The sequence below is a fragment of the Martes martes genome, assembly GCF_963455335.1.
Source record: "Martes martes genome assembly, chromosome: 1".
Lineage (NCBI taxonomy): Eukaryota > Metazoa > Chordata > Mammalia > Carnivora > Mustelidae > Martes > Martes martes.
This window is the reverse complement of record NC_137888.1, coordinates 2,502,088-2,528,209: the sequence shown is the minus strand read 5'-3', so window position 1 is coordinate 2,528,209 and position 26,122 is coordinate 2,502,088. Positions and strand designations below refer to the sequence as shown.

At 50.1% G+C, this 26,122-nt stretch overlaps 1 protein-coding gene across 3 annotated transcripts in view; it reads right to left on the bottom strand.

Annotated features, from left to right (window-relative positions):
• Window positions 1-4,804: 4,804 nt before the first annotated feature.
• The window catches only part of HSF2BP (heat shock transcription factor 2 binding protein), a 100,456-nt gene continuing 79,138 nt past the window's right edge, over window positions 4,805-26,122 (bottom strand). For all 3 annotated transcript variants that reach the window (XM_080819773.1, XM_080819775.1, XM_080819774.1), the window contains one exon: window positions 4,805-5,538. In XM_080819773.1, coding sequence (XP_080675899.1) covers window positions 5,330-5,538 — 209 coding nt within the window. In that variant the 3' untranslated portion in view covers window positions 4,805-5,329. The remainder of the gene's footprint in view (window positions 5,539-26,122) is intronic.

Genomic DNA, 26,122 nt, shown 5'->3' with positions numbered 1-26,122 from the left:
AAGCACCATGAGATGCCACCTCACACCCATAAGGGTGGCTCTAATGAAACAAACAGGAAACAAGCCGTGTCGGCCGGGCCGTGGAGACACGGGAGTCCTCACGCAGGGACGCAGGTGGGAATGCAGAATTGTGCAGCTGTTGTGGAAAAGCTTGGCAACTCCTCCGACAGACACCCAGGCGTCTCCTGTGATACAATTTCACATCTGAGTGCACGCCCAGCAGTCTTGAGTGCAGAGACAGACCCCCGTACTCCAGTGTGCATAGCAGCAGTAGGCAAGCAGTCAAGAGGCAGAACCACCTGGTGTCCATCGGCAGATGAACGCACAAACAGATGCGGCCCAGCCACACCTTGTCTTACTGTCCTTTGCTGTCCTGTGTTTCACAGGTGCTGCTTTTTTGTTTTTTCTGGTTTTTTTTTTTTAACAAATTGAAGGTTGATGGCCTCTGTCAACTCTGTATCTGTATTTCCAATAGCATTGCTCACTTCACGTCCGCGTGTCACATTTTGGTCATTCTGGCAATATTCCACACTTTTTCATTGTTTCTATGTTGGTTATGGTGACCTGTGACCAGCGATCCTCGATGTGACTACTGTCCACGCTTGGGGAGCCCTGACGGCACCCAGGTTAGAGGACAAACTTGACTCAGAAGTGTCGTGCGCGCTCTGACAGCCTCTCCGACTGGCTCTTCCCCGTCTCTCCCTCTCTCCTCGGCCTCCCTGTTCCCTGAGATACGACACGGAAATCAGACCAATTAATACCCCTGCAATGGCCTCTGATTGCTCAATGAAAGGAAGAGCTGAACGTCTCTCGCACCGAATCAAAAGCGAGAGATGATTAAGCTTAGTAAGGAAGGCGCATCAGAGCCCGAGCTGGGCCGGAAGCCAGGCCTCGCTCTTGCACCAAACAGCCGAAGGCCGAGGCAAAGAAAAGGTTCTAGAAGGAAATCAGGATGTTTACAACAGGGCTTACGGAAGGTTCCAAGCCCATTGCTGAGAACTACAGCTCAGAAAAAGAGATTCCTTTCAAAATATGACCATTCACCGACAGTGCCCCGGGTCTCCCCCGAGCGCTGGCGGCGATGGACCACGGGAGTGACATTGTTTTCACGGCTGCCGTGACAACATCCGCTCCTGCAGCCCATGGGCCAAGGCGTCATTTCAACTTTCCGGTCTTATTATTTAAGAAATCCATTTCGTAAAGATAGCTGACAAGGACAGTGATTCCTCTGACAGTCCTGGCCAAAATGAAATGAAACCTCCCAGGAAGGATTCCCGTTATAGAGGCCATTAAGAACATTCCTGATTCGCGGGAAGAGGTCGATTCCGGCCCTCGTGGAGGACTTCGGGGGGGCTCAAGACTTCAGTGGGGGAAGTCACTGCAGATGTGCTAGAACCAGCTGGAAAACTAGGATTAGAAGTGGGGCCTGAAGGTGGGACTGAGATGCTCAGGGTCAGACTTGAACAGAGGAGGAGCGGCTGCTTCTCAGGGATGAGTAAAGAAGCCATTTCCTGAGGGGATCCGCTGCTGTAGAGACTGCTGGAATGGCCACAAACGATGTGGCGACACACTTAGCTGATCCGGCAGCAGCAGGGTTTGAGAAGTTCTCCTGTGGGTCAGATGCCATCAAACATCATCGCATGCTGCAGAGATATCATTCGTGGAAGGACAAGCCAATGGGTGGGGCAAGCGTCATTCCCGTCTGATTCTACGAGGCTGCCATGGCCTCTCCAGCCTTCTGCCGCCACCGACCCGATCAGTCAGCAGCCGTCAACATCAAGGGGAAACCTCCCACCAGCAAAAGGATCACAACTCCCCGAAAGCTCAGACGACGGTGAGCATTTTCTAGCAATAAAGAATCTCATCGTGAGGACATGGACACTGTGGCTTTTCGACACGGCGCTCCTGCACACCTAACAGGGAAACCAGGACAGGAGGCTGCCTTCACTGCCATACCCGCTCTGTTGGGGGGGTCTGGAACGAGCCCGCAGTATCTCTGAGGTGTGCCTGTGTGTAGGTACAATGGAGCGTGACTTAGCCATGAAAAGGGATGAAACTGACAACAGCACACAACACGGCTGAACCTTGAAGACAAGCTGGACCCAGAAGGACAGATGTTTTACAATTCCACTTATAGGAGGTTCGTCGAGCAGTCAAATCCATGGACAGAAGCAGGACAGAGGACACCAGGGGCTGGGAAGAGGGCAGCTGGGGCAATGAGGAGATCCTGTTTAATGGGTACAGAGTTTCTGCTTGGTATGATAGAAAGTTCTGGACATAGACAGTGGCTGTGGTTACACAACACCGTGAATGTACGTAATGCCACTGAATTCCACGATTAGTCTACATCTGGACACAATTCTTAACGTGCACACTCTCAGAGCAGAGGGACAGCCGTGAGCATGACAGACGAGTTCTGCATACGAGCTGCCTCTTGATCCCCCACTTGAGCCCGGCCTGGAAAAGTAGCAAAGAGCTTCTGCTGGGTTCATCCCCCCGCCTTCTGAGCCCGCAGCCTCCCTACGGGGTGCTATATCCTATGCGGTGTCCCCCACTACACCAGGACCTACACCCAGGGCCCTATACCCACGAGTCCGCATCTGCATCATAGGAGAAAACAGAGCAAAGGCTGTCTTGGAGACTTCTCAGGGAATTAGTAAGTCTACAAGAGTATGTACCAACCTTTTCCATTCTCATTCATGTCACGGCAGCGGAGCTCATGGCAGGCCTGAAGATCCAGAGTAACAGGCGTATTTACAACTGTCATTAACACCTTTCTTTGTCCCTGGTCTGACGGCCAGCCTGGGGCTGGTTTCAAGCCCCGGCCTGGCGGTGCTCTGCTTGGTACTCTCATTAACTTTAAAATCCTCTAAACTAAGTAAAAGGCATGGGGCCCTGTACGCATCTGGGATGAGGCCGCCTCCACCCCGCCCGGCACCATGCACAGACCCAGCTACGGAGAGCCAGCCTCGAAGCCGCAGCATGGATCTGCTTTGGAACGAGGCTCCCCCAGCCCCGGGAGCAAGAGGTCAGCTCCGAGCACCCTTGGGGGCACGGTGGGGTGGGGTGAGGCCTGAATGTTGGCCTGGCAGGCTCCACACCTTTACAGACAGACGGACAGAACCAAGGAGGAAGAAACCCTCAACTTAATAGAAGAGGAATTCTTTAAAAAATAAATTTAATGGGGCGCCTGGGTGGCTCAGTCTTTGGGTGTCTGCCTTCGGCTTGGGTTGTGATCCCAGGGTCCTGGGATCAAGCCCTGCGTCGGGCTCTCTGCTCGGTGGGGAGCCTGCTTCTCCCTCTCCCACTCCCCCTGCTGTGTTCCCTCTCTCGCTGTGTCTCTCTCTGTCAAATAAATAAAATCTTTAAAAAAAAATAAAATAAAAAATAAATTTAAGGGGCACCTGGGTGGCTCAGTGGGTTAAAGCCTCTGCCTTCGGCTCGGGTTGTGATCCCAGGGTCCTGGGATCGAGCCCCACATCGGACTCTCTGCTCGGCAGGGAGCCTGCTTCCTCCTCTCTCTCTCTGCCTGCCTCTCTGCCTGCTTGTGATCTCTGTCAAATAAATAAATAATAAGTAAATCTTTAAAAAATAGTAAATTTAAAAATACATGTACTGTTTTCCTGCTTTTGTTTCTGATTTTTAAATTTACAAGAGACCCCAAACACTGCCAAGCACACGCTTTTGGTCATAATTCATCAGAACTCAAGTGTCTCCTTGACCTTCACGTGAAAAACAGAGATATTAGAAAGGCTAAGCCATTCCTTAAAACTGGCCATAAGTACTTTTCCGGAGATATATGCTCAAAACATACGCCATCGTTTCTCCCTGAAGGAGTTTTCATCAGGATCTTGCTATCTCTACCGCGCTTCATAATTAGGAGGAAAAGAAGTGTCCTCCTTTATCACATCCATCTACTAATTAGCCAAACTACACAAAACTCGGGCTTTGGGCCAGTTCCGCATCCCTCTGCGCTGCGATCCCATCTTTGGCAGGAAAAGACCTTGCGTTCTAGAGGCAGCACAAGCGAATTACACGGGTTTATCTCCCATTACCTTAACAAACACCCAAACAGAAAATTCCGTGCTAGAAAGAGTCCAAACACACAGTGTCCTCAATTTTACCCGCCGGAGGTCAGACCTCCCGAGCCAGCGCACACGGATGGACCGACTTCTGCACCCACGGGTCTCAACCCACCTCCCAGCACGGCTTTCCGGCTCCGCCGACCTGGCGGCGTTCCCCGGTCTGTCGGCCCCTGGGACTCCGCCCGCGCTGTCCTCCCCACCCCTGGCTAGAAAGATGAAGCTCTCGGGGCGCGCCACACAGCAGACGCAGCTTACAGACGCGGACAAGGCCCCCAGCACCGGGGCTGCGGCACGTTCCTTCACCCCGAGAGGTGCCCTGAGCCCGAGCGCCCACGGCGTCTCTATGAGGGAAGCAGCCCAAGAAAGGTGCTCCCTGATGTGACTCTCCGGGGTCACCCGGACGGAACGTCCCCTCTCACGTGCCCGCTTCCGTCGCTCTGCCAGCGGCCCAGGCGCAGCTGAGAAGGATCTGAGAGCTGCGGGCACCCTGGGGCACCCCGGCAGACGTCATTTGAAGAACTCACCCAGCGGTACGGGCGCTCGTCGGGGAGGCCCCTTTTCCTGATCTCTCCTGTATGGAAAGTGGGACTTCTGAGCGTACGAATCCCCAGAACAGCGTAAGGCAGTGTTTCCCACCGACCAAGTATCTGCATCATCATAAGCGACTTCCTGACAGCGAGCGTACAGCGTTTCAGAACACAGGCGTCGTGCACACCAGTGACTCTTCTGACTTTCTTTATTCAAAAGTAAAACAGGCACAAAAAACAGAACTGAAACATCCAATGTCACCTGAACTAGCAAGTTCACCGAAAGCTTTAAAGGTGAACTTGCATTTTAAGGTAATAAATATCATTACTAGAGAGAGAATGAATTGTTTTTCACAACATGTATCTCAGGAAAGTGCTGACCAGCGGGGCACGTGGCTATCTCATCTCCTAAGTGCGGGGGAACCCAGAGGTCTCGGGAAGTCCCCTGAGCCGCGGGAGCCGCTCTAAGGCGACCGTCCTCCAGGTCCTGGACGTGGGCCTCGCCGGAAGGGTGGATCCTTCGCAGGCTGCCCCCGGCCGGGTCCAGCAGCCGCCCTCAGGTACTCTCGCTTGCAGGAGGAAGTGGGGCGGATACATATGCATTCAAGTCCCTCTCGAGTCACTCACATTCTACCGTCTATAACACATGGCGCACGGTGACGGTTTCGGAACACAAACTGGGGGCCTGGGGGAGGGGAAGGGACACACCGAGCGCCCCTACGCGTCACGCTCCAGGGCGCGGAGGTCCTCCAGGAGCTCCTGGGCCACGGTCTGCAGGTGCGGGTTGCGGCTCTTGGCCATGGCCACGATGCGCTGCAGGGGCAGGGAGCTCCGGAACTCGGAGGCCGACTTGGAGAAGACTTCCGGCTCCAGTACCACAGACTGGACGAGTCGCAGCGTGTGGAGACACACCTCTGTGTCCGGGTCTGGGGGAGAGAGGGAACGCTTCTGGTTAGAATGAGACTCTGCAGGAGTGGGCAAAGTCTATCCGTCAGGAGCCCTCGGCCTTTCGGAACGACAGGTCTGACGGCTCGGTGACCACCAGCCGACCGAGACACTGTCTCTTCTTGAGCTAAAGGCTTAGCGCCTAAGAGCGACACAAAAGAACTCAATGACCATCGATTTAGTGATGTCCGTCCTCAAATACCACTCTCACTTGGATAGTCTGAAGACGCCGAACTAGAAATAAGAGGGCCTTCCGTGTTGCCGAGTCGCTCGCAGAGCTGCCGCGGCTGCGCCCACGGGAGACTGTGGAAGAGGTACCGCCCCGCCTGTACTCGGAGCGCATCGGTCCCCCCGAGCCCCGCACAGGCGCGGCAGGACGCACAGTACCGCCCCGTTCCCGAGGAAGGCTCTCTGGAGTCCGGGGACCTAGCGGCGGGCACGCGCCGCAGCATCACCGCAGCATCGCCGCAGCACGGCTGGGCGCGAACACCCCGGCGCGGAGCCACAGCCGCAACCAGGAGGCTCCGGCTGCCCTGCTCCTCGCGCCTGCCGACCGGGAAGCTTCAGCGCGCCGTCCGTCCACTCTCGGCCGGATGTCGTGATGGGAACCAGGCTCAAAACTCGTCCCTCTTTCTTAGCACTATGCTTAACTCTTTGAACAAGTGAGTGGATCACAAGAGCAGACTCGGGAAGTCCCCGGTGAGGACTGCCGTGTGCGGACGCTGCTGGAGGCCCCGCGCTGAGCCGGGCCTCCAGGGCCCAGCGAAGACGGCTGCGCTCCACCCAGGACGGAGGGCAGGACGTCCTGGGCCTGGACCATTTGAGTCCTCCTACTCTGGGGGAGGACATGGCAACTTCCCCCAGTATGGGCCGGCCAGAGACCCGTGGCGGAGAGTGGCTGCCACAGGGAGGAGGAAAGGATCACTGGGGAGACCCCAGCACCCAGACACAGATGGACGGGAGTTGACCCAAAACAACAAGAACTTCCCTTGTCCCCCAGCATCAGCGCGGCAAACTCCCAGCAGCCAGTAACAGCCGTCTACGGCCGGGAAAGGAGCGAGAGGAAGGAAGGTGACACCCTGAACACAGGCGCAAAGGGAGGGCCCGCTGCGCAGAGGGGAGCAGGGTCCCGAGGAAGACATTCGGGCAGCCCAGCTCTCACCTCACTCCGCAGGAGGGAGAGAGGAGACCTGGAAGCCCGCGGTGCACAGATGGCAAGAACAAAACCCACACCCATCTCAGCGCACATTGACGGCCCAGCAGGAGAGGCTGCACGGCCATGTCCGCGGCGGCGCTAACCTCACTCCCTGCTGCAGACAGGCCGGCTCACTACGGCCCGGAGACCAAATGCTGCCCACGAGCCATTTCTGTCCCGGCTGTGAGCGAAGAGCGATTTTTACATTTTTAAGGGATACTTTTTTAAAAAGGGGGGGAAAGAAGAATGTGCGGCAGAAACCACATTTGGCCCGAAAGATATTTACTATTCAGCCCGTTACAGAAAAAGTCTGCTCTTTCGCCATCCACAAAATGTCCACCGTCCAATCAGAAATTGCGACAAAGCAAGGGAAAGGCCCACAGTGGAGTGACGAAGTAATTCAGAGAGCCAGAGCCGGAGATGACCCAGGTACAGGAACGGCTAGAGGACGAAACTGAACCAAACAGGGTTCATAGATGGGGAAACACCAGTGCAGGTTCCCAGAGTGCGTCTGATTGTAATGGAAACCCTAGGGCAAGTCATAGAAAAAGTGTTTAAGGTACAAATGATAAGCCAACAGCACCATAAAATAGAATATTAAAATAATCTAACAGCGAACAAAAAAAGAGGAAAAAAGAAACCAGAGATATTTTTGTATTTTTCTCTATACATCAAATGCAAACAGTGTCAACACACCGATGAGAAGCCAGAGAACGCGCGGGACAGCAAGACCCCACTCCGCGCCGCCCACACGACACTCAAGAGAAAGACAAAGACAAAGGTTAAAAGTAAAAACAAATATTTAAAATACGCCAAACACTACTTAATGATGGCTACAGAGCCTATATTATTACCAAACAAAGTAGACTTCAGAACAGGAAATGTTACCAGGACCACGGAGTCACACTGCCTAATTACAGAGCGGTCGCACACCAAGAAGACAGAAAAGTCTCGATTACGGATGTACCAAATGACAGAGCTTCAAAAGACACAGCAAAATAGGATAGAACTCTATGGGCAAATCAATTCTCAGTTAGAGCTGAAAACTTTGATGTTATTTCCATTACTGATAAAAAAGTAAGGAAAGAAAATCAGTAAAAACACAGAAGCCCTGAACAACTCAAACTAATTGGTTTAAATAGGTCAGCCCACGATGACCACCTGTATCCACGTATCAGTAACAATATATTGGAAACGGAATTTTTTAAAAAGACTATCATTCACAATGGCACCAAAAACATAAAACATTTAGGTATGGAGCTCACAAAATATGTGCAAGATTTGTATGCTAAAAACCATAAAACACCGATGTAAGAAATTAATGACGACCCGAGTAAACTGAGAGAGAACGTGCTTATGGACCAGAGGTCCCGATACTGTTATGTCAACCTGCCCAGTGATCCACACCCAGCGCACTCCCAGCCAGAGTCCCAGTAAGCTTGTTTGTAGAAATCAATAAACTATTCTCAAATTTCTTTGGAAAAATAAAGGAATTAGGACAGCCAAAACAATCTAAAAACACAGTGAAAGACTCAGAGTGCTTGATTTCAAGACTTAAGAGGTGTCAAGACAGTGGGATACTGGTGAAGGGACAATCAGAGATAAATGAAACAAGATTAGCCTGGGGGGCTCATTGGTTGGGCCACAGCCTTCAGCTCAGGTCATGATCCTGGAGCCCCAGGATCGAGTCCTGCACCGGACTTCCTGCTTGGTGGGGAGTCTGCTTCTCCCTCCAACCTCTCCCCTCTCATGCTCTCTCTCATTCTCTCTCTCTCTCAAATAAATAAAATCTTAAAAAAAAAAAAAAAAGAAACAGATTAGAAAACACTGGAACACACCACAGTTTTGTAAAATCTCAACAAACATATAAATACCACTTTATATTTTTTTAAGAAATGCATTTTAATTTAAAAAAAATAGCCTTTTCAGATTGCCTGTCTTGGTTCTGTTGGTAGAGAGTAGGAATTTTGATCTCGGGATTGTGAGTTCAAGCCCCATGCTGGGCATAGAGATTACTTAAATTAATTAATTTAAAAGGAAAAAAAGACTCCTCAGGGCGCCTGGGTGGCTTAGTCAGTTAAGCGTTTTGGCTCAGGTCATGATGTCAGGGATGGTGAGAGAGAGCCTGGCATCAGGTTCCACCCGCAGTGGGGGGTCTGCTTGAAGATTCTCTCCCTCTGCCCCCCCACATGTTCTTACTTTCCCTCTCCCTCTAAAATAAATAAAGCTTAAAAAAAAGAAAAAAGATTCCTCAAGTAACTCACGGCTTAATGTAGATATTCATCAAAGACTAAATACAACCTTATCTTGACAAATAGCCAGACCTTCGTGTACCAGGACTCCCTACTTTCAGCAAACAGAAAGAAATTCCTTAGAAATTTACATTATCTCTACCCTTCACAAACCTAAAAGTATATATAATCAGATGCTCCTCACCAAACCCAGTGCAACTCTTTTAGTCTATGGACCTGTGCTATAATAAAAGTACCTTTTGCACCATAAAAAAATTAACTAACTTGAAAAATAATAGCCTTTTCAACCATCAGTGCTGGAAAAAATTGAATGTTCGTACGTGAAAACAGAGAACTTGAATCCATACCTCACATACAAAACTTATGTGAAAATTAATAATAGACTCAAATGTAAAACCTAAAACACCAAGAACTTCTAGAACAAAACAAGAGAAAATCTTTGTAACCTTCCGTTTGGTAAGAATTTTTCAGATATAAAACCAAAAGCAAAATCCATACAAGAAAAAAATGAGTAAGCATTATCAAAATTAAAAACATCTGCTCTTCCAAAGATACAGTTAGGAAATGAAAAGATGAGCCAGTAGGCCAGGAGAAAATACTTGCAAAACATGTATCTGATTTATTAAATTAAAAAAAAAACCCAACTGAATACAGAGTATAAACTCAAAAACACTCAATAATTACTAATAATAAAACAAACCACCCAATAAAAATTGTCAAAATATTGGAAAAGGCAAATCTTTTCACGTGCTTACTTCCCATTCATGATTCTACTTTGGTTAAATGTATTTTCAAATATTTTACTCACAGGGTCTTTACTCATCGTTGCGAAAATCTGGAAATAACCCAAACATCTTTCAGCTGATGAACAGATAAAAAGAGACCATGGCATCTCCGTAGAGTAAAAATGTAAAGAGCAATAAGATAAATTAACAACTGATACACACAAAAATATGATAAATCTCAAATTATGCCGGGAAACAAGCTGGACTTTAAATTCTGCACACGTCATGACTGCCTATATGCGCCTCTGGAAATGTCACAGCCACAGGAAGACAGAAGAGACCCGCAGTTGCCAAGGCCTGGGGGTGAGGAGGGGTGATTGCACCGTGGCACAGAGACTACTCTGTGGAGATGAAACCGTCCTGGGTATTGACTGCGGTTTACGTGTATGTGACGCGTATGTCACAACTCTTGGAACTCTGTACTGGTAAGTGGATTTCACCCCACGTAAAATTGTAACTCAGTTAACACTGACCTTTAAAGAAGGGAAAAAATTACATCTCTGGACCCTCTTCCTTACTCCCTGCCCCTAAGCAATTGCTTTTTCCCTCGAGGACTGGTTATCTACTTTCTTTATATATATATATATATATATATATATATATATATATTTTTTTTTTTTTTTTTTTTAAGATTTTATTTATTTATTTGACAGGGAGAGATCACAAGTAGTCAGAGAGGCAGGCAGAGAGAGAGGAGGAAGCAGGCTCCCCGGCGAGCAGAGAGCCCAATGCGGGGCTCGATCCCAGGACGCTGAGATCATGACCTGAGCCAAAGGCAGAGGCTTAACCCACTGAACCACCCAGGCGCCCCTGGTTATCTATTTTCTAAACAATCTCTGGGGCAGGGACCTCAGGCACAAGTGAAGAAGGATGCTCTCTCTGGAGAGCACATGAATTATGCGAAAACGTACCCATAAATTTGAAGACACCCCGTCCTCCCTACTGTGTTTCCAGAGTCCGCAGGCCTCTGCCCTGCAGACAGGAGACTACACGAGTCCTCCGCGGCCAATCTGAGAAAGCGCGAACGGTGCCGGCCCGTGGGTTCCCGGGAAGCGGCTGCACCGGCTCTCACCGCGGTCCAGCTCCTGACTGCGCCGCAAGCTGGGTGTCTGGCGGCAGAAACGGCTCCCACCATCCTTCCTGGCGGAGGTGACGCACGGTGCTGCGCTTGTTTCAGGTGTACCGTGCAGTGATCCGGCACTCGTACGCGTCACTCAGTGCTCATCACCACACACATACTCCAGAGTCCCCATCGCCCCTCTCCCCCGTCTCGCCGCCCACCTCCCCTCTGCTGACCGTCAGTTTTTTCAGTGAAGCGTCTGTTTCTTGGTTTGCCTCTTTTTTATCCCTTGCCCACGTGTCTTCTGTTTCTGTTTCTTGAATTCCGCACGAGGGAAATCATACGGCGTTTGTCTTTCTCTGACTCCTTTTGCTTAGCATTGTACTCTGTCACTCCATCCACATCACTGAAAATGGCAAGATTTCATTCTTTTTGGTGGCTGAGTGATATTCCATTTTATACACATGTGTATACATATGTATGTATGTATACGTGTGATACACACACACACACACACACACACCCCACATCTTTATCCATTCATCAGTCACTGGACACCTGGGCTGCTTCCACAGTTTGGCCACGGTAAATAATAGTGCTTCTCACATAGGGGTGTCCATATCCCCTCGAACTAGTGCTCTTATATTTTGGGGTAAATATCCAGTACTGCAAATACTAGGTCATAGGGTAGCTCCATTTTTAACCTTTTGAGGACACTCTGTACTGTTTTCCAGAGCGGCTGCGCCAGCTTGCATTCCCAGCAGCAGTGCACGAGGTCTCCCCTTTCTTCGCACCCTCGCCAACACCTGTCGTTTGTCGTGTTGTTGATTTTAGTCATCCTGACGGGTGTGAGGTGGGATCTCAATGTGGTTTGGATCTGCATCTCTCTGCTGATGAGTGATGTTAAGCATCTTTTCGTTTGTCTTTTAGCCATTTCAATGTCTTCTTTGGAGAACTGCCTGTTCAGGTCTTCTGGCCATTTTTTAAATTGGATTATCTGGGGTTTCCGTGTTGGGTTGTATCAAGTCTTTACGTATTTTGGATACTAACCCTTCATTGGATAGGTCATTTGCAAATGTCTTCTCCCATTCTGTAAGTTGTTTTTCAGTTTTATTGATGGTTCCTTGGCTGTGCAGAAATTTTTTTTTTCTTGAAGAAGTCCCAATAATTTATTTTTGTTTTTACTTCCCTTGCTTCGGAAGATAGATCTAGAAAAATGTTGCTACGGCTGATGTTAGAGAAAGTACTGCATGTGCTCTCTTCTAGGATTTCTATGTTTTCAGGTCTCACATTTAGGTCTTTAATATATTTTGAATTTATTTTTGTGTGTGGTGTACGAAAGTGATCCAATGTCATTCTTCTGCGTGTAGCTGTCCACTTTTCCCAACACCATTTGTTGAAGAAATTGTCTCTTTCCTATTGCGTATTCTTTCCTCCTTCGTCAAAGATTAATTGACCATATAATTGTGGGCTTATTTCTGTTCCATTGGTCTGTGTGTCTCTTTTTGTGCCAGTACCATACTATTTTGATTACTACAACTCTAATATAAATTGAAGTCTGGAATTGTGAAACCTCCAGTTTTGTTTTGCTTTTGTTTTTTCAGGGTTGCTTTGGCTATTCGGGGTCTTTCATGGTTCCATATAAATTTAAGGACTGTTTATTCTCATTCTGTGAAACATGCATTCTGATAGGGATTGCATTAGATCTGCAGATTCCGTTGGGTATATGGGCATTTTAACAGTATCTGTTCTTCTGATCCATGAATACGGATGTCTTCCCAATTCTTTGTGTCACCTTCGATTTCTTTCATCCATGCTTTATAGTTTTCAGAGTATGGATCATTCACCTCCTTGGTTAAGTTTATTCCTAGGCATTTTATTATTTTTGGTATAACTGTAAATGGGATTGTTTCTTAATTTCACTTTCTGCTGCTTGGTTATTAGTGTATACAAATGCAACATGTTTCTCTTTGCTGATTTTTGTATCCTGTGACTTTACTGAATTCATGTATCAGGTCCAACAGTGTTTAAGTTTTTGGGGTTCTCTATATAGTGTATTTTGTCATCTGCAAATAGTGAACGTCTTCCCTCTTCCTTACCAATTTGCATGATTTTATTTCTTTGTGTGGTCTGATTGCCGTGGCTAGGACTTCCAGCACTATGCTGTATAAAAGTGATGAGAGTAGGCATCCTTGTCGTGACCTTGACCTCAGGGGAAAAGCTCCCAGTCTTTCCCACTATGATGTTCGCTGTGGGTTTTTTATATATGGCCTTTATTATGTTGAGGTAAGTTCCTTCTAGACCTACTTTGTTGAGGGTTTTTATCATGAATGGGTGTTGTTCTATGAATCTCACCCTTAAACATGAGAAGACAATGCACATCACCAGATCTCTGAGAAAAAGATGGTCATCATTTTCAACAGAAACAAAAGGAGGGAAAAGAAAAGAGTGTGCAATGAGAAGAAAAATTTAAAAAAATATTAATACCTTCCTCAAAGAGATAGAAGTTATATCATCCATTATTCAAGAATGAGATATTATATTTTTTAATTTCAAAAAAAGGCAGTTAGAAATTAAATGCATGATAGTAGAGATGAAGATCTCAATAGGAAGGATGGAAAATAAAGTTGCGGAAATCTCTTAAAAGTGGTGCTAACTACTGGGTGTTTACCCCAAAGATACAGATGTGGTGAAAAGAAGGGCCATCTGTACCCCAGTGTTCATAGCAGCAATGGCCACAGTTGCCAAACTGTGGAAAGAACCAAGATGCCCTTCAACAGACGAATGGATAAGGAAGATGTGGTCCATATACACTATGGAGTATGATGCCTCCATCAGAAAGGATGAATACCCAACTTTTGTATCAACATGGATGGGACTGGAAGAGATGATGCTGAGTGAAATACATCAATCAGAGAGAGTCAATGATCATATGGTTTCACTTACTTGTGGAGCATAAGGAATAACACGGAGGACAACGGGAGATGGAGAGGAGAAGTGAGTTGGGGGGAATCAGAGGGGGAGACGAACCATGAGAGACTGTGGACTCTGAGAAACAAACTGAGGGTTTTGGAGGGGATGGGGGTGGGGGGTTGGGTGAGCCTGGTGGTGGGTATTAAGGAGGGCACGGACTGCATGGAGCATTGGGTGTGGTGCATAAACAATGAATTCTGGAACACTGAAAAGAAATTAAAAAGATAAATAAAAAGTTTTTATAAAGTGGTGCTAAAAAACAAAGAGATGGAGAACAGAAGAAAAAGAGGACTAGAATAGGAGGCTCAACACTCAAATCACAGATAGTCCAAAAAGAGAAAACTGAGTCAACAAAGAAAGGGAATCACTCAGTAATGACTCAATAATTCAAAATAATTGAAAAAAAGATTACTATAACTAGAAGACCTAAGTTTCCAAACTGAAAGGGGCCCTTTTAGTTTCTACCAACATTAATAAAATATACATGTAATACCCCAGTCAAATCAGCATAAAATTTCAGCTCAAAAAATGAAACAGAAGATTCTATACGCTTCTAGAGGAAAAAACAGATCAGATACAAAGAGTTAGAGGAGTCAAAACTGCTCAACACTGGACACTAGAAGATACAGGAATAGTCTTCAAAATTCAGAAATAAAAAAATAATTCTAACCTGAGATTCTATACCCAGCCAAACTATGACTATTTTAGGTGAGGGTAAAATAAAAATCATCCAAACACATACTATCTCAGAAGTTTTGTCTCCCACACACCCATTCTCTGGAGACCTGGCAGGACATGCTCCGCCTAACAAGGAAGTACACCAAGAGAGAAGACGGCACGGGTACACAGACAGAATCAGGAAGGCCAACACACACGAAGGAGAGAATCCGCTTGGAGGGAACACAGACGAAGAGAAAGGTAATCACTTTATATACTCTACAGGAGGAAAATAACACAGAACTTGGGTCTGTTCCGGCCACAGATTAGCAAGTTCTGAGCTTTAACTACTCACTTTATCTTTTAAAATAATCACGGGAGACTTATTACTTGAGACAGAAAACATTCCTAAGATGGCTCAGTTACGAGTTGGGAGATGAGTCAATCAACCAGAGTGAGAGAAGGCATTCACCTGACTCCAACACAAAAACAATGTAGATATGAATATTATCAGATGAGAGTTTTTAAGCAGCCAATATAAAAGTTATTCAATGAGCTACTGTAACCTGCTATAAGCAAATGAAAAAAAATCTCAGCAAAGAAATCAAAGATATAAAGAATAACAAAGGGGAAACATTAGAACTGAAAAATACAATAAGTGAAATTAAAAACTTGATAGAGAAAGAGGAAGGGACAGAGGAGAGATCAGTGAACTGGAAGATAGCACCATAGAAATTACCCAATCTGAATAACCGAGAGAAGAAAGAAAAAAAACACAGAGCCCCTGGGTCCAGTGGGACCATAAAGAAGATCTAACATTCGTCTCATCGCAGAGCTGGAAAGCAGTCTAAGAAACAACAGCTGAGTCTTACCCTATTCAGCAGAACCCAAACCTACCTATCTAAAAAGCTGAGCAACTCAAATTGGGACGGACCTCAAGAAATCTATGTATTGCGTGAAGCACGGGGTGTGGTGCATAAACAATGACTCTGGGAACACTGAAAAAAATAATAAAATCACACACACAAAAGAGAAATCTATGCCAAGACACGTCATAGCCAAACTTCTGAACACTGAAAACAAAGAAAATAAATCTTGAAAGCTGCAAGAGAGAACTGAGACGTTGCCTATGGGAGGAAAAACAATCCAATGATATTGGATCCCTCACCAGGAACCACAGACGCCAGGACAAAGTGACACAACACTTCCTACGTGTCAAAAGAAAAGAATCATCAACCCAGAATCCTATACCCAGTGAAAATGTCCTTCAGAAATGAAGAGGAACTCCAGACGTCCTCAGATGAAAGAAAACTAAGATGCTCTGTCACCAGCAGACTACCCTCACAGCAAGGCTGCACCACACAAAAACGAGTCTGGGACCATTCGCCGCAGCCCCGCTCAGTGACGTCCACACTGAGAGCACAGCCCTGCTCAGTGACGTCCCTGCTGAGACCGCAGCCCTGCTCAGTGACGTCCCTGCTGAGACCGCAGCCCCGCTCAGTGACATCCCTGCTGAGACCGCAGCCCCGCTCAGTGATGTCCCTGTTGAGACCGCAGCTCAGCTGCACCGTCCCTTCTGTTCGGTCAAGTGGCCTGAAGGGACTGGGAACCGACGGCAGGCACTCAAGCACACAGGTGCCCTAGAAAACAGCCCAGCGAGTCACAAGCAAACGCAGTTCCTGGCAGGACTTCTCCCGCAGCCCTGAGGACCAGCCCCGCCCCACCTCCCAGCACCTTCCCCTGATGTGCCTCTTCGATGCAGGCCCGTGGGACTTCCCAGAGCCCCACTCTTCTGTCCAGCCCTCGCCCAGGAACCCCAGAGCACTCACCCACAGACCCTGATAAAGGCACCCAGCCCATGTCCTACTGCCCTGTGTCTGCACTCTGCCCTCCCTCCCCGTGTGGCCCTCACGGGCCCATCTAAGATCTCTTTTCCAATCCCTCTGGTGGCCTGCTGTTGAGCCACCGCTGGCCGTCTTGGCAGCTTCGCTGCACCTCACCAGTGCTAACTTCACAAGTCGCAACACAGCCCCAGGATGGGGGTCCCCCAAGCGCCCATCACGTGACAAATGGACAAACAACATGTGATGTATCCATGCAGGAGAACATTATTCGGCAGCAGGAGGACGTACTGACACACAGTACAGCACAGACGACCCGTGAAAACATGCTCAAGGAAAGAACTCACAAATGACAAAATTCCAGCTTCGTGAATGGCCCAGATTAAAGGACACGCACAGATGGAGAAAGCAGATTCGTAGTTTCCAGGGGCTGGGGAAAGAGAATGGAAACGGATGCTAATGGGCTGGTGATTTCTCCCAGTAGTGATGAAAATACTCTAAAATTAGATAGACCGTGGTCATGCTTGCACAACTGTTAACATACTAAAAATGACGGAATCGTACACTGTAAATAGTTGAATTTCATTGTTTGTGAGTTCCACCTGTTTTCAAAGAGAGAAGATTAGTAGGAAAATTGTCAAGATTCTGATGAGAGCTACAGACGAGGCTCTACTAGGGCACCGACGTGGATCTCCTGTGTCAGTAACTCGTCTGTGGTTCCAGAAGGCGCTAACATCAGGGAAGCAGGGTGTCGCTGAATCACTTTTCTCCCGTAGCTGACGTGCCATTTTTCTCACACAGCTTTCAATATTTTTTTCTTTCTTTGTACGATCTTATAGGTGCCACTTCTGCACAGCTTCTCTAAGTCTGAAAGAATAAACTGAAGAGAGAACTGCTAAAGGACATTCCCTAAACAGGAGAAAAGTGATGAAAGAAATAATCTTGGAACACCAAGAAAATATAAAGAACGAAAAGAATAAAAATAAGGACACGTAAAATAAGCTCTGCTTCTTAATTACTACAGAGTGTAAAATTATGTGGAAAAAAAACCCCATTTTTCCTGGATGGTCTTGTCAAAATGAAGTTAAATTTTGCATCGACTGCACAGATCTTACCTGCACAACTCAGAAAGTTTTGACACGTGTACACACCCGTCTGAACCGTAATCCTGATGGGATATGGAACACTTCTGTCACCACAAAGCTCCCTCATGCCCCTTCCCTTCCAGTCAACCCCTGTCCTTACACAACCGACGTCCTGACTCCTATGGACACAGAGTCACTTTGCCTCTTGAAAATCAGACATGTGAGCCCACGCTATTTTCCTAAGCATTAACTCGTTATTAAAGCTCTGGCAACTCGAAACAAATGAAGTAACAGTCTGCTTGGCTTTTTTCTACATTTCTATCCGTTTAGTCCCTTCCTGACATTCTGGGGATATTTTCTTCTCACGAAGTCTACAGAGCACTTCGAGGGACAGGAAATCACTGCACCATACCGTGTTTCCTGCGGAACAGTACACAGATCTCTTTGTAAACGTTTTTACATTGCGGAGTGTGGAGGATGTGGGAGACAGAAGTGGGCTAGGAGAGCCACCGGCAATTCGAAGTCAGCCGCGACTTCCCTGGGTGACATCCTTCACAGCTCTGAGCTCTCCCGTCACTGGTGTCTGTCACAGACGCCTCTGAGAAGCACTCAGCTCACACAGCCACATCTGCCCCCAGCAGCAGCATCTGGAAGGAGCCGTGCCTGCAGGCAGGCTTAAGGAACACGTCACGCCCACAACCGGCTCGGCTCTGCGAGGTACGCCGACCCCGGGCGCGCTGCCCACGGGAGGACTGACTGCTGGCCACAGACTCAGTGGCAGGCAACTTCCCTATTATTATCTGCAGGGATTTGGGGAAAAATTCAAACGGGAAGGTCAGGATGTAACCAGATTTCAATAAAACAAAAAGGAATTCTTAAATCGCATTTCTTTGAACACAAGCCGAGCTGCAATGTTTTACCCTGAAGCTGGTACGTGCTGACCCAGGTTCCTTAGAAAGGAGCCCCGGGACAGGCACACCTGCCCGACAGGAAGGAAGGAAGCTCGAAGAACTCCCCTTGCGCACCTCTCCCCTCGCTATCCCTTCCCTTTCTCCACACACATTCACCATCACCGTCACGTTAGCTCCATGCGTCCCACACTGGGTCCCCCAGACCCTGGTTCCCCAGACGATGACGGGTGTTTCCATCTACCCCACACCTGCCCCACAGGGCAGGAGAAGGAAGGACGTGGCGAAACAGCACCTGGGAATCAGGCCATAGCTAAATGAGGACTAGAGGACAAGGACATGTCACCGAGACACCCACACACCCTATGTCAGATCTTGTCACGGGCGCTGACTCCCAGTGCCACACTTCCCAAGCACAGGCACTCACAGGGACACAAGGAAAACTCACCAGACCGAGCCCGATGGATTTCCTGACGGCTGAACTGGCTCCTTAAAGCACGGCTCACACACACACGCTCACACGCACACCCACACATACTCACACTCACACATGCTCACACACACACACACGCTCACACACACTCACACACACGTACTCCCGACGCACACGCGCTCCCATACACGTTCAAAGGGTCCTTCTGTCCACAGTCAGGCCTGAAACGAAAACAAAAGCAGCTCCTTCCCTTGACTTACCTGGTGACTCCCCTTGTCTTTGCAAATTCCCACACTGAACGCGGAGACGAGAACCTGAGGCTGGCAGCCTCCTCCACGACAGAGGGCAGCAGCCTACGGAGGGGACACACGTCATCCAGGGCCACTCGCCAGCGCCATCTCAGCAAAATTACCGAAACAAAGGCTCCCTAGGCGTTGGTTGTTCAATCACCCATATCGTTACCGTCAAGACCAAACGAGGAGACATATCAAAGCGTCTTCCGAGATGCTCGGCACAGGGCTGGCGTTCCACAAACAGCAACTTCCACACCACAGGGAACAAACCTCAGCCCGCTCTCCACCGGCGACCCGTGCTTGCCACGCGGCCCTTGGTGTCCTTCCAGCAAAGCAGGACACTCCGCCCCAGGGCTCTCGCCCTGCCGGTCCCTCTAGAGAGAACACGCTTTCCCACCTATCCCAAGGGCCCAACGATGACATCTGACTGTTTCAGGTGTCTCAGGCCCCCACGTGCCCATTTATGTGTAACATAAATGTAAATGCAGGTTACTCCTGAAACACCACAGAAGATATCTCTAAAATTACTTTTCTGTGCTGTGGTGGCGGAAAAATTCATTTTTAAAAAATCCCATTAAAGTAAAACCAAAATCCATCTTCACAGACCAACCAAGCCTGATTCTCTCATTCCCTAACCAGGACACATCACTGAGCCTCAAGCATTAAGACAGACACGTTCACGATGTTTAATACTGCCACAGGAGTCCTCGTATGAAAATAACGGTCTGAGTAAATTCAGCACTTCGATATAAAGCCGGGGCACGCACGCTTTCCCGGGTAGCGTCTAATCCCGGCCAAGCATCTTGTGGGCCATCTACGAACGGCCCCTCGGCCAGCAGCGGAGATCTTCTGCCACCGGGGCCACTCGGTTATAGATAAGCCCCACATCAGCCCTACCTTCTCTCAAAGAGCTGATGAAAGACGAAACCAACCCAAAAAGGCAACACGTCTGGGGAATGGAGTGACAATCTTGACACACGAGCGTGGGAGAAGGAGGGCAAGCCCCCTTCAACCTGCCTGCAGTAAAGGAGACAGAGACTGACAAAAGCCATGAACTTCAAGGTGACTACAAAAGGTCTGATGACAGAATCCTGCTAAATTACAAGAACAATTAAAATACAATTTTATTTTTCACTTCTCCTCACAAAAATCACAATCTACTAAATGAAACTTATCCAAACGGCAGCAAACGGTCACCCCGTCCACAGCTGGCTCTGGCGGGAGAGGGAGGGGGTCAGCAGCTGCCCGCGCCGCTGCTCCGGGAAAGGGCTCTGCAGCCTGCAGGGTCCTGCCAAGGGGTCAGCGTGGGAAGCAGAAACAGCCGGGGCTGGGGGTCTTCCGGGCACCCCCGGTGGTGAGAGGAGCCCTTCCAGCAGAGTTCCCGCCCTGCCACCAAGGAGTCGGCGACACGGCCACCGTGCAGAACGTCGTCGGGGCCTCTCCTGAGACCGCCTGCAGAGCCCATCTGTGAGCCACACGCAGACACCAGTGTCACTGCCTTAGGTTCAACCCCACGTCATTGGTCAGCGTCCAATGCTGAGTGTGTCCTCGCACGGTCATGCCGCATCGAACCGGCAGCGTATCTGACCTTCGTCCACGCACCACGGACCAAGGGAGGGACCGCGCGGCTGGGCTTTCGGCCCCCGACCACCCCCCCGACACACACACAGCTGAGCCCCTGCCCCCCGGCCTACCGCCTACTACGGCTTGGCAGCTCGGGAGCGCGTGGCGCAGGCAGTGCTACCTTCCCTGGGCCTCAGGGACACCACATCCTCCTGGTCCCCCTCATCTCGCTTCTTTGTGCTCCCTCCCCCGCCGCCTCCTGCGCTGAGACGGTCAAGGTCTGGAGACAGCCGTGAAGACCTCGGGCAGTGCTCGGAGCAGGGGCCGGCCCGGGTCTGACGGCGGTTTCCCAAGCTCATTCGGGCTCTCCTGACGCTCCCCAACCCTCGCCAGCCTTTTGCACTCCCACGTTCTCACTGCCCGGGCCTGCCACAGGGCCTTCGTGCCCGTCCTCGGCCTGCGAGGCGCGGCTCTCACACCTCCGCGTGGCTGCCCTTCGGTTCATGCACGCCTCGCTCAGATGCCTGGAAAGCAGCCCCACGCCGTCCCGCGCCAGCCCCTGGTGCTGCCCCGCCATCAACCACATCACATGACATACGCCATTCTGTGTCGTCACGTCTCTCCACCCGAGTGTAGGCTGCCCGGGGAAGAATTCCGTCCTGCTCACTTCTGAGCCTGCGGCTGCGAGGATGGCCCGGAGCTCGGTGAACGCCTGTTCTAAGCGAGCTCCCCGAGGGCCGCAAGCTGCAGGGCGCCCGGGCCTGGGCACCAGCCACCGTGGGGACAGGTAAACCCACAGCCTGGCAGCAGGGACTACAGGCGGGACGCTGAGCCCAACATGTACTTTATGGGAGACAAAGAAATACAACCTCTAGTCTCTCTGACCTAGAGATTTTTTCTGAAATTAGAATAGTTCCCGGCCACTAACAAGCGAGAGAGCAGAAAGTGCAAATATGACTCCGTTTGTAATACTTAGCACGGAACACTCTAGAAGGAACAATCCGACATGGGGATGGGCATCTGGAAAGCCTCCCCAGACAGTGCTTTCAAGTGGGTTTTGATGGTCTGGGAACTTAACGCATCAACCATCAGAGGACTAGGACGTGGATTAGCAGAACTTTATGTAGTAGCTACTCTGTTTGTGTTTAAGTTTTTCTTTAAAAATCCAAAGAGATATTATAACTTCAACCGTTCTGAATTAACATGCCCTCATAACGGATGTGAACATCTTGGCTTCTTCCGCGAGCTCAGCTGCTTCAGAATCGCACTCCAGGAGCAGATTCCTCGCTTCCCTCTTTCCAAAATCACTCCTCGACTTTTTCAACGTGACACTTTAGACAACAGATCACACACAGAGGGAAGGGGGGGAAGGTGTTACTTAGCCCAAGTAGGAATTTGCTCCTTTTCTAAAATACTCTCAGGCGGCAGACGGCTCAGCTCCAGTATACGGGCAGAGCCCGCACCACAACCAAATCAGTCCCGCTTCAACACACGCCAAAACACAGTAAAATAAGCAGATGCCAGTGAGCATAACAGAAACAGCCCTGGCAGACACGGAAGTCTCAGAAGGGTGTAGCGTCTGTTAGATGAGGGCAACACGTAATTTTTTCAGTCCACATTCCGTGTCGGGGGAGTTTATAGACAGCATGGCCCAGCAGAAGACACGTGAGCTCAGCAGAGGGTCTGCAGGCAGAAGCCAGGACGCGAACAGCAGCTGCGGTCCTTCCATAGTGTCAGGCTGCGACAAGGCAGTCTCGCTCTCTGAGTCTCGGCTTTCTTGTCAGCAACCAAGAGCACGCGGCCACCGCAGAGTTTGTACGGAGCGCAGAGAGTAGCGCGTAAGCGGCGGGCGAGGAATGAGACCGGAACTTCCACTGGCTACCGTGCTTTCTGTCCACAGAGCCCAGCCCCCTCCTCTATAAAACAGCCTCCTCAGGGAGCCTGGGTGACTCAGTGGGTTAAGCCTCTGCCTTCCGCTCAGGTCATGATCCCAGGGTCCTGGGATCGAGCCCCATGTCGGGCTCTCTGCTCAGCGGGGAGTCTGCTTCTCTTCCTCTCTCTCTGCCTGCCTCTCTGCCTACTTGTGATCTCTGTCAAATAAATAAATAAAATCTTTAAAAGAAAAAAAAGGCTCCTCTGCTCTGTTCTCCTGACCTGTCCACAGTTGCCTTAGCTAGGCTGCAATTCTCTGTTATCCCCAAATAAACCCATTTTGGTTGGTAAGTTAACTGGCAGTTTTATTTTTAAGGTCAACACAAGGAAGACTCATTAAATATAAAGGCAGGGTAGGTTAAAAAAATGGAAATATGCTTTTGACGTACATATACTTTTAATATATGTTGTGTATCTTTATATGTGTATTTTGTACATACATACCCATAAGTAGATAAATATTACTAATCAGAAGGAAGTTGCAGTGGCTGTATGGACCTCAGCAAAGTAGCATTCTGAGGAGGGATCGTGACCAGGGACCAGGAAGGACACTGTGGAACGATCAAGGAGTCAATTCCTTAAGCAGACATGACAGCCCTAAACATGCACGCGCCTACTAACACAGCTGCAAAACACACAGGGTGAAAACTGACAGGAGCGAAAGGAACATGAAATCCACAGAGATGGCCCCAGATTTGACATCGCTCTCCTGATAACTGACAGGATAAGGAGACAGAAAACCAGGACGGACGGAGAAGACCTCAGCAGCAGCTTCAACCACCTTCAAAGTACAACACGCCACCCAACGACAGAAGAACACACGATCTTTTCAAGTGCATGAGGAACGTCTGCAAGACAGACGATGCCTGGGGCTGTAAAACATCTCAGTGAGTTTAGGAGGATGAGAATCATACACAGTATGTTCTCTAACCACAGCGGAAATAAACTAGAATTCAAGTCGCGTGGTGACGCAGTCGTCCGACCCTTGATGTCAGCTCAGGTCTGAATCTCAAGGTCATGAGTTCAAGCCCTGCATTGGGCTCCCCACTGGGTGAGGAGCCTACTTAAAAAAAAAAAATCAATAAAAATATGTCTGGAAAATCTTCAAATATTTGGAAATTAAATAAGCCAATCTAAATGAGAACAGGTGCCACACACTGTATCACAGAGTACGGTGGTATCACAAAGCAGATTCATGGATAGTGTCACAGGTCCCCAGAAGAAATACTTCATAAACATTATGTTGCATGCTGTATCAGTCATGGGTAATAATCTCGTTTCGTAACAAATCCACACATATTCATGCATAAACACATTCTTCACTGCAAACACCCAGGGATGCTCAATAGGTCACCTGATACAAATGCAGACCCTCGAAGACCCACAAAGTCTCTCCCACCCCGTGACGCTCCGGGCCACTCCTGTCTTAAATGCGCTCACAGACGCCCAAGCTGGCTCGCTCCCCTCCCATCGTCTGCTACGCACCGCACTCCTGCCATCCCCAGCCCTTCAGCCCCTCAGTCCTACTTCTCCTCTGGCCCAGCCGCCCCGCACTAGAGCAGCTCCGACGCCCAGCCCTCCCCTCCCAGGACACCAGCAGCGCGCCTGGTTCCTCATGGGCTCACTGGTGTGCAGGGAAAATGAAATGAACCCACAGAGAACGTAACAGTGAGCATCTTCCCAGGAAGTCACCGGCCACACTCCCGCATGGGTGAGCAAAGCCGGGTTTGATCCTGGCTCCCCGCCTTGCGGGCACTGTGGTCCTAGAAATAGCATTTAGAAAATGCTCTTTTCTGAAAGCCGCTGCTCCACACGACAGATGGGCGGGCAACCACAGCCCAGTGCACGGGTGCGGGGCTCCTGTACACTCAAGCACACCACAGACCGGCCGTGCAACGTGCAGAGCGGGGGCACCCAGCTGGCTGCTCAGGGTGAAACGAAGCAAACCCACGTCCTTCAAACGTACAAATTAGGAACCTAACTGAAAACGCGTGGCTGGGAGGTCGGAAATCTTGCTGCAGTCCCCAGCCGCCCGACCAGGCTCCTTCATTCATCTGACAGATGCCGACGGGACACGATGGGCCCCGAACCACGTGTCATGGCTACGTGAGAAGCAGGGACGGGGCAGATGGCATGACCTCCCTGGTGAGGCGGACCGTGCGACTGCAGGGCTGTCTGGGCTCCTGCAGGGCAAGAGGTCGCAGAGAGGCAGTGCCGAGGAGCGTGCCCGGAAGGCACAGGGTGCGGGCCTACCGCTGGAGCCAAACAGCGAGCTGAGGGACAAAGGAGACGCTGCTGGCTTCTCAGGTCCTCTGCCCGCACGCTCTGCCCGTCCTTCCCTCGGCTCTGGTTCCCATGCCTTTGAGGCAACTCTGCGGCGGGTAGTTTGGTTTGCTGGAGTCAGAAATGAGGAAGGTGCTCTGGATGGGGACAAAATGGTCCTATCCCCAGCACTGACTGCTGGAGATCAAGGACTCCATTACCCCCTTGGCCTGCAAACCTCAGCTTCTGCGATGGAGAATACCCCGGGGCAGCTTTCCAGCAACTGGATCATTCCGGGTGGCGAAGGGAAGAGGCCCAGACCGAGGGCCGGGCAGCTTTCTTAGCAGACCGCCATCAGCAAGCCTTCCCCCGGGGAACGCTGCGGGCACTCTGTCACGCCCTTTCAAGCCATCGATCCAGTCGGCACCGGGATGTGATAGAAACCGATCCAGCCCCATCGGTCGGCTGGCACGCCCCGGCTGACTGCTCTGAAGACACCCCACAGATGCGCCAGTCGGGTCCTTACCTCGAGAGCGCCAGTTCTCCAGCCCCCTGCAGCCCGGCAGACGCACACCCATCGCTCAAGGATCCCACGGATACAAGAACTGGGGGCCAAGCCAGCAATGTGCCGGACAGACCTCAGTCCCCACTGCCTCGCCTCACCCTGGGGACCGCTGCAACGTGCCCCGGTCAGAGCCGTTGAGGAGAGCCCGCCGGAACAGCGGGCGCACACACAGCTCCGGCGGGCTCTCGCGCCCTCTGCTCGCAGGCCCAGGGGGCAGCGGAAAGGCAGGAGCGTGAGGCCCCCCCTCCCTGCCCGGCCTCTAACGGAGTTCCCACTATGCCTGTAACACAGAATGTTCTATCGGCTTCTGCTTTAACAACGGGAACTCAGACCGTCCGGACCTCTAGCGTTTGGTATTTTTCAAGTGCCACCGTGTATTTCTACCACGATCCTGGTCACCGGCAGTCGGCCACAGACAAAGGTCGAAGCTCACGGACACACAAGGCCTCGATCACATGGATGCACGCCTCACTCTCCTCGGGGTGGCAGTCCCGGCCTTCCCAACTGAGCGCAGGGCCTGCGCGTTTCCTTGGAGGCGTCCTAAGCCTGCCGTGAGACGTGTGCCCGTCCTCTGGGCTCTGGACCCCTTCGGAACTGGAGAGAACGCCGCACGTGTCCAGCGGCAAGGTGGGAGGAGCGGCCACGGACTGCCGACCGTCGCGGGACAACCGCCGTGCCGCCACCGAAGGCCGGCGGCTTGCCCGGGGACGGTGGTCCACACCGCGGGCGCTCCCGGCGCTTCCACACACATCACGGTGGTT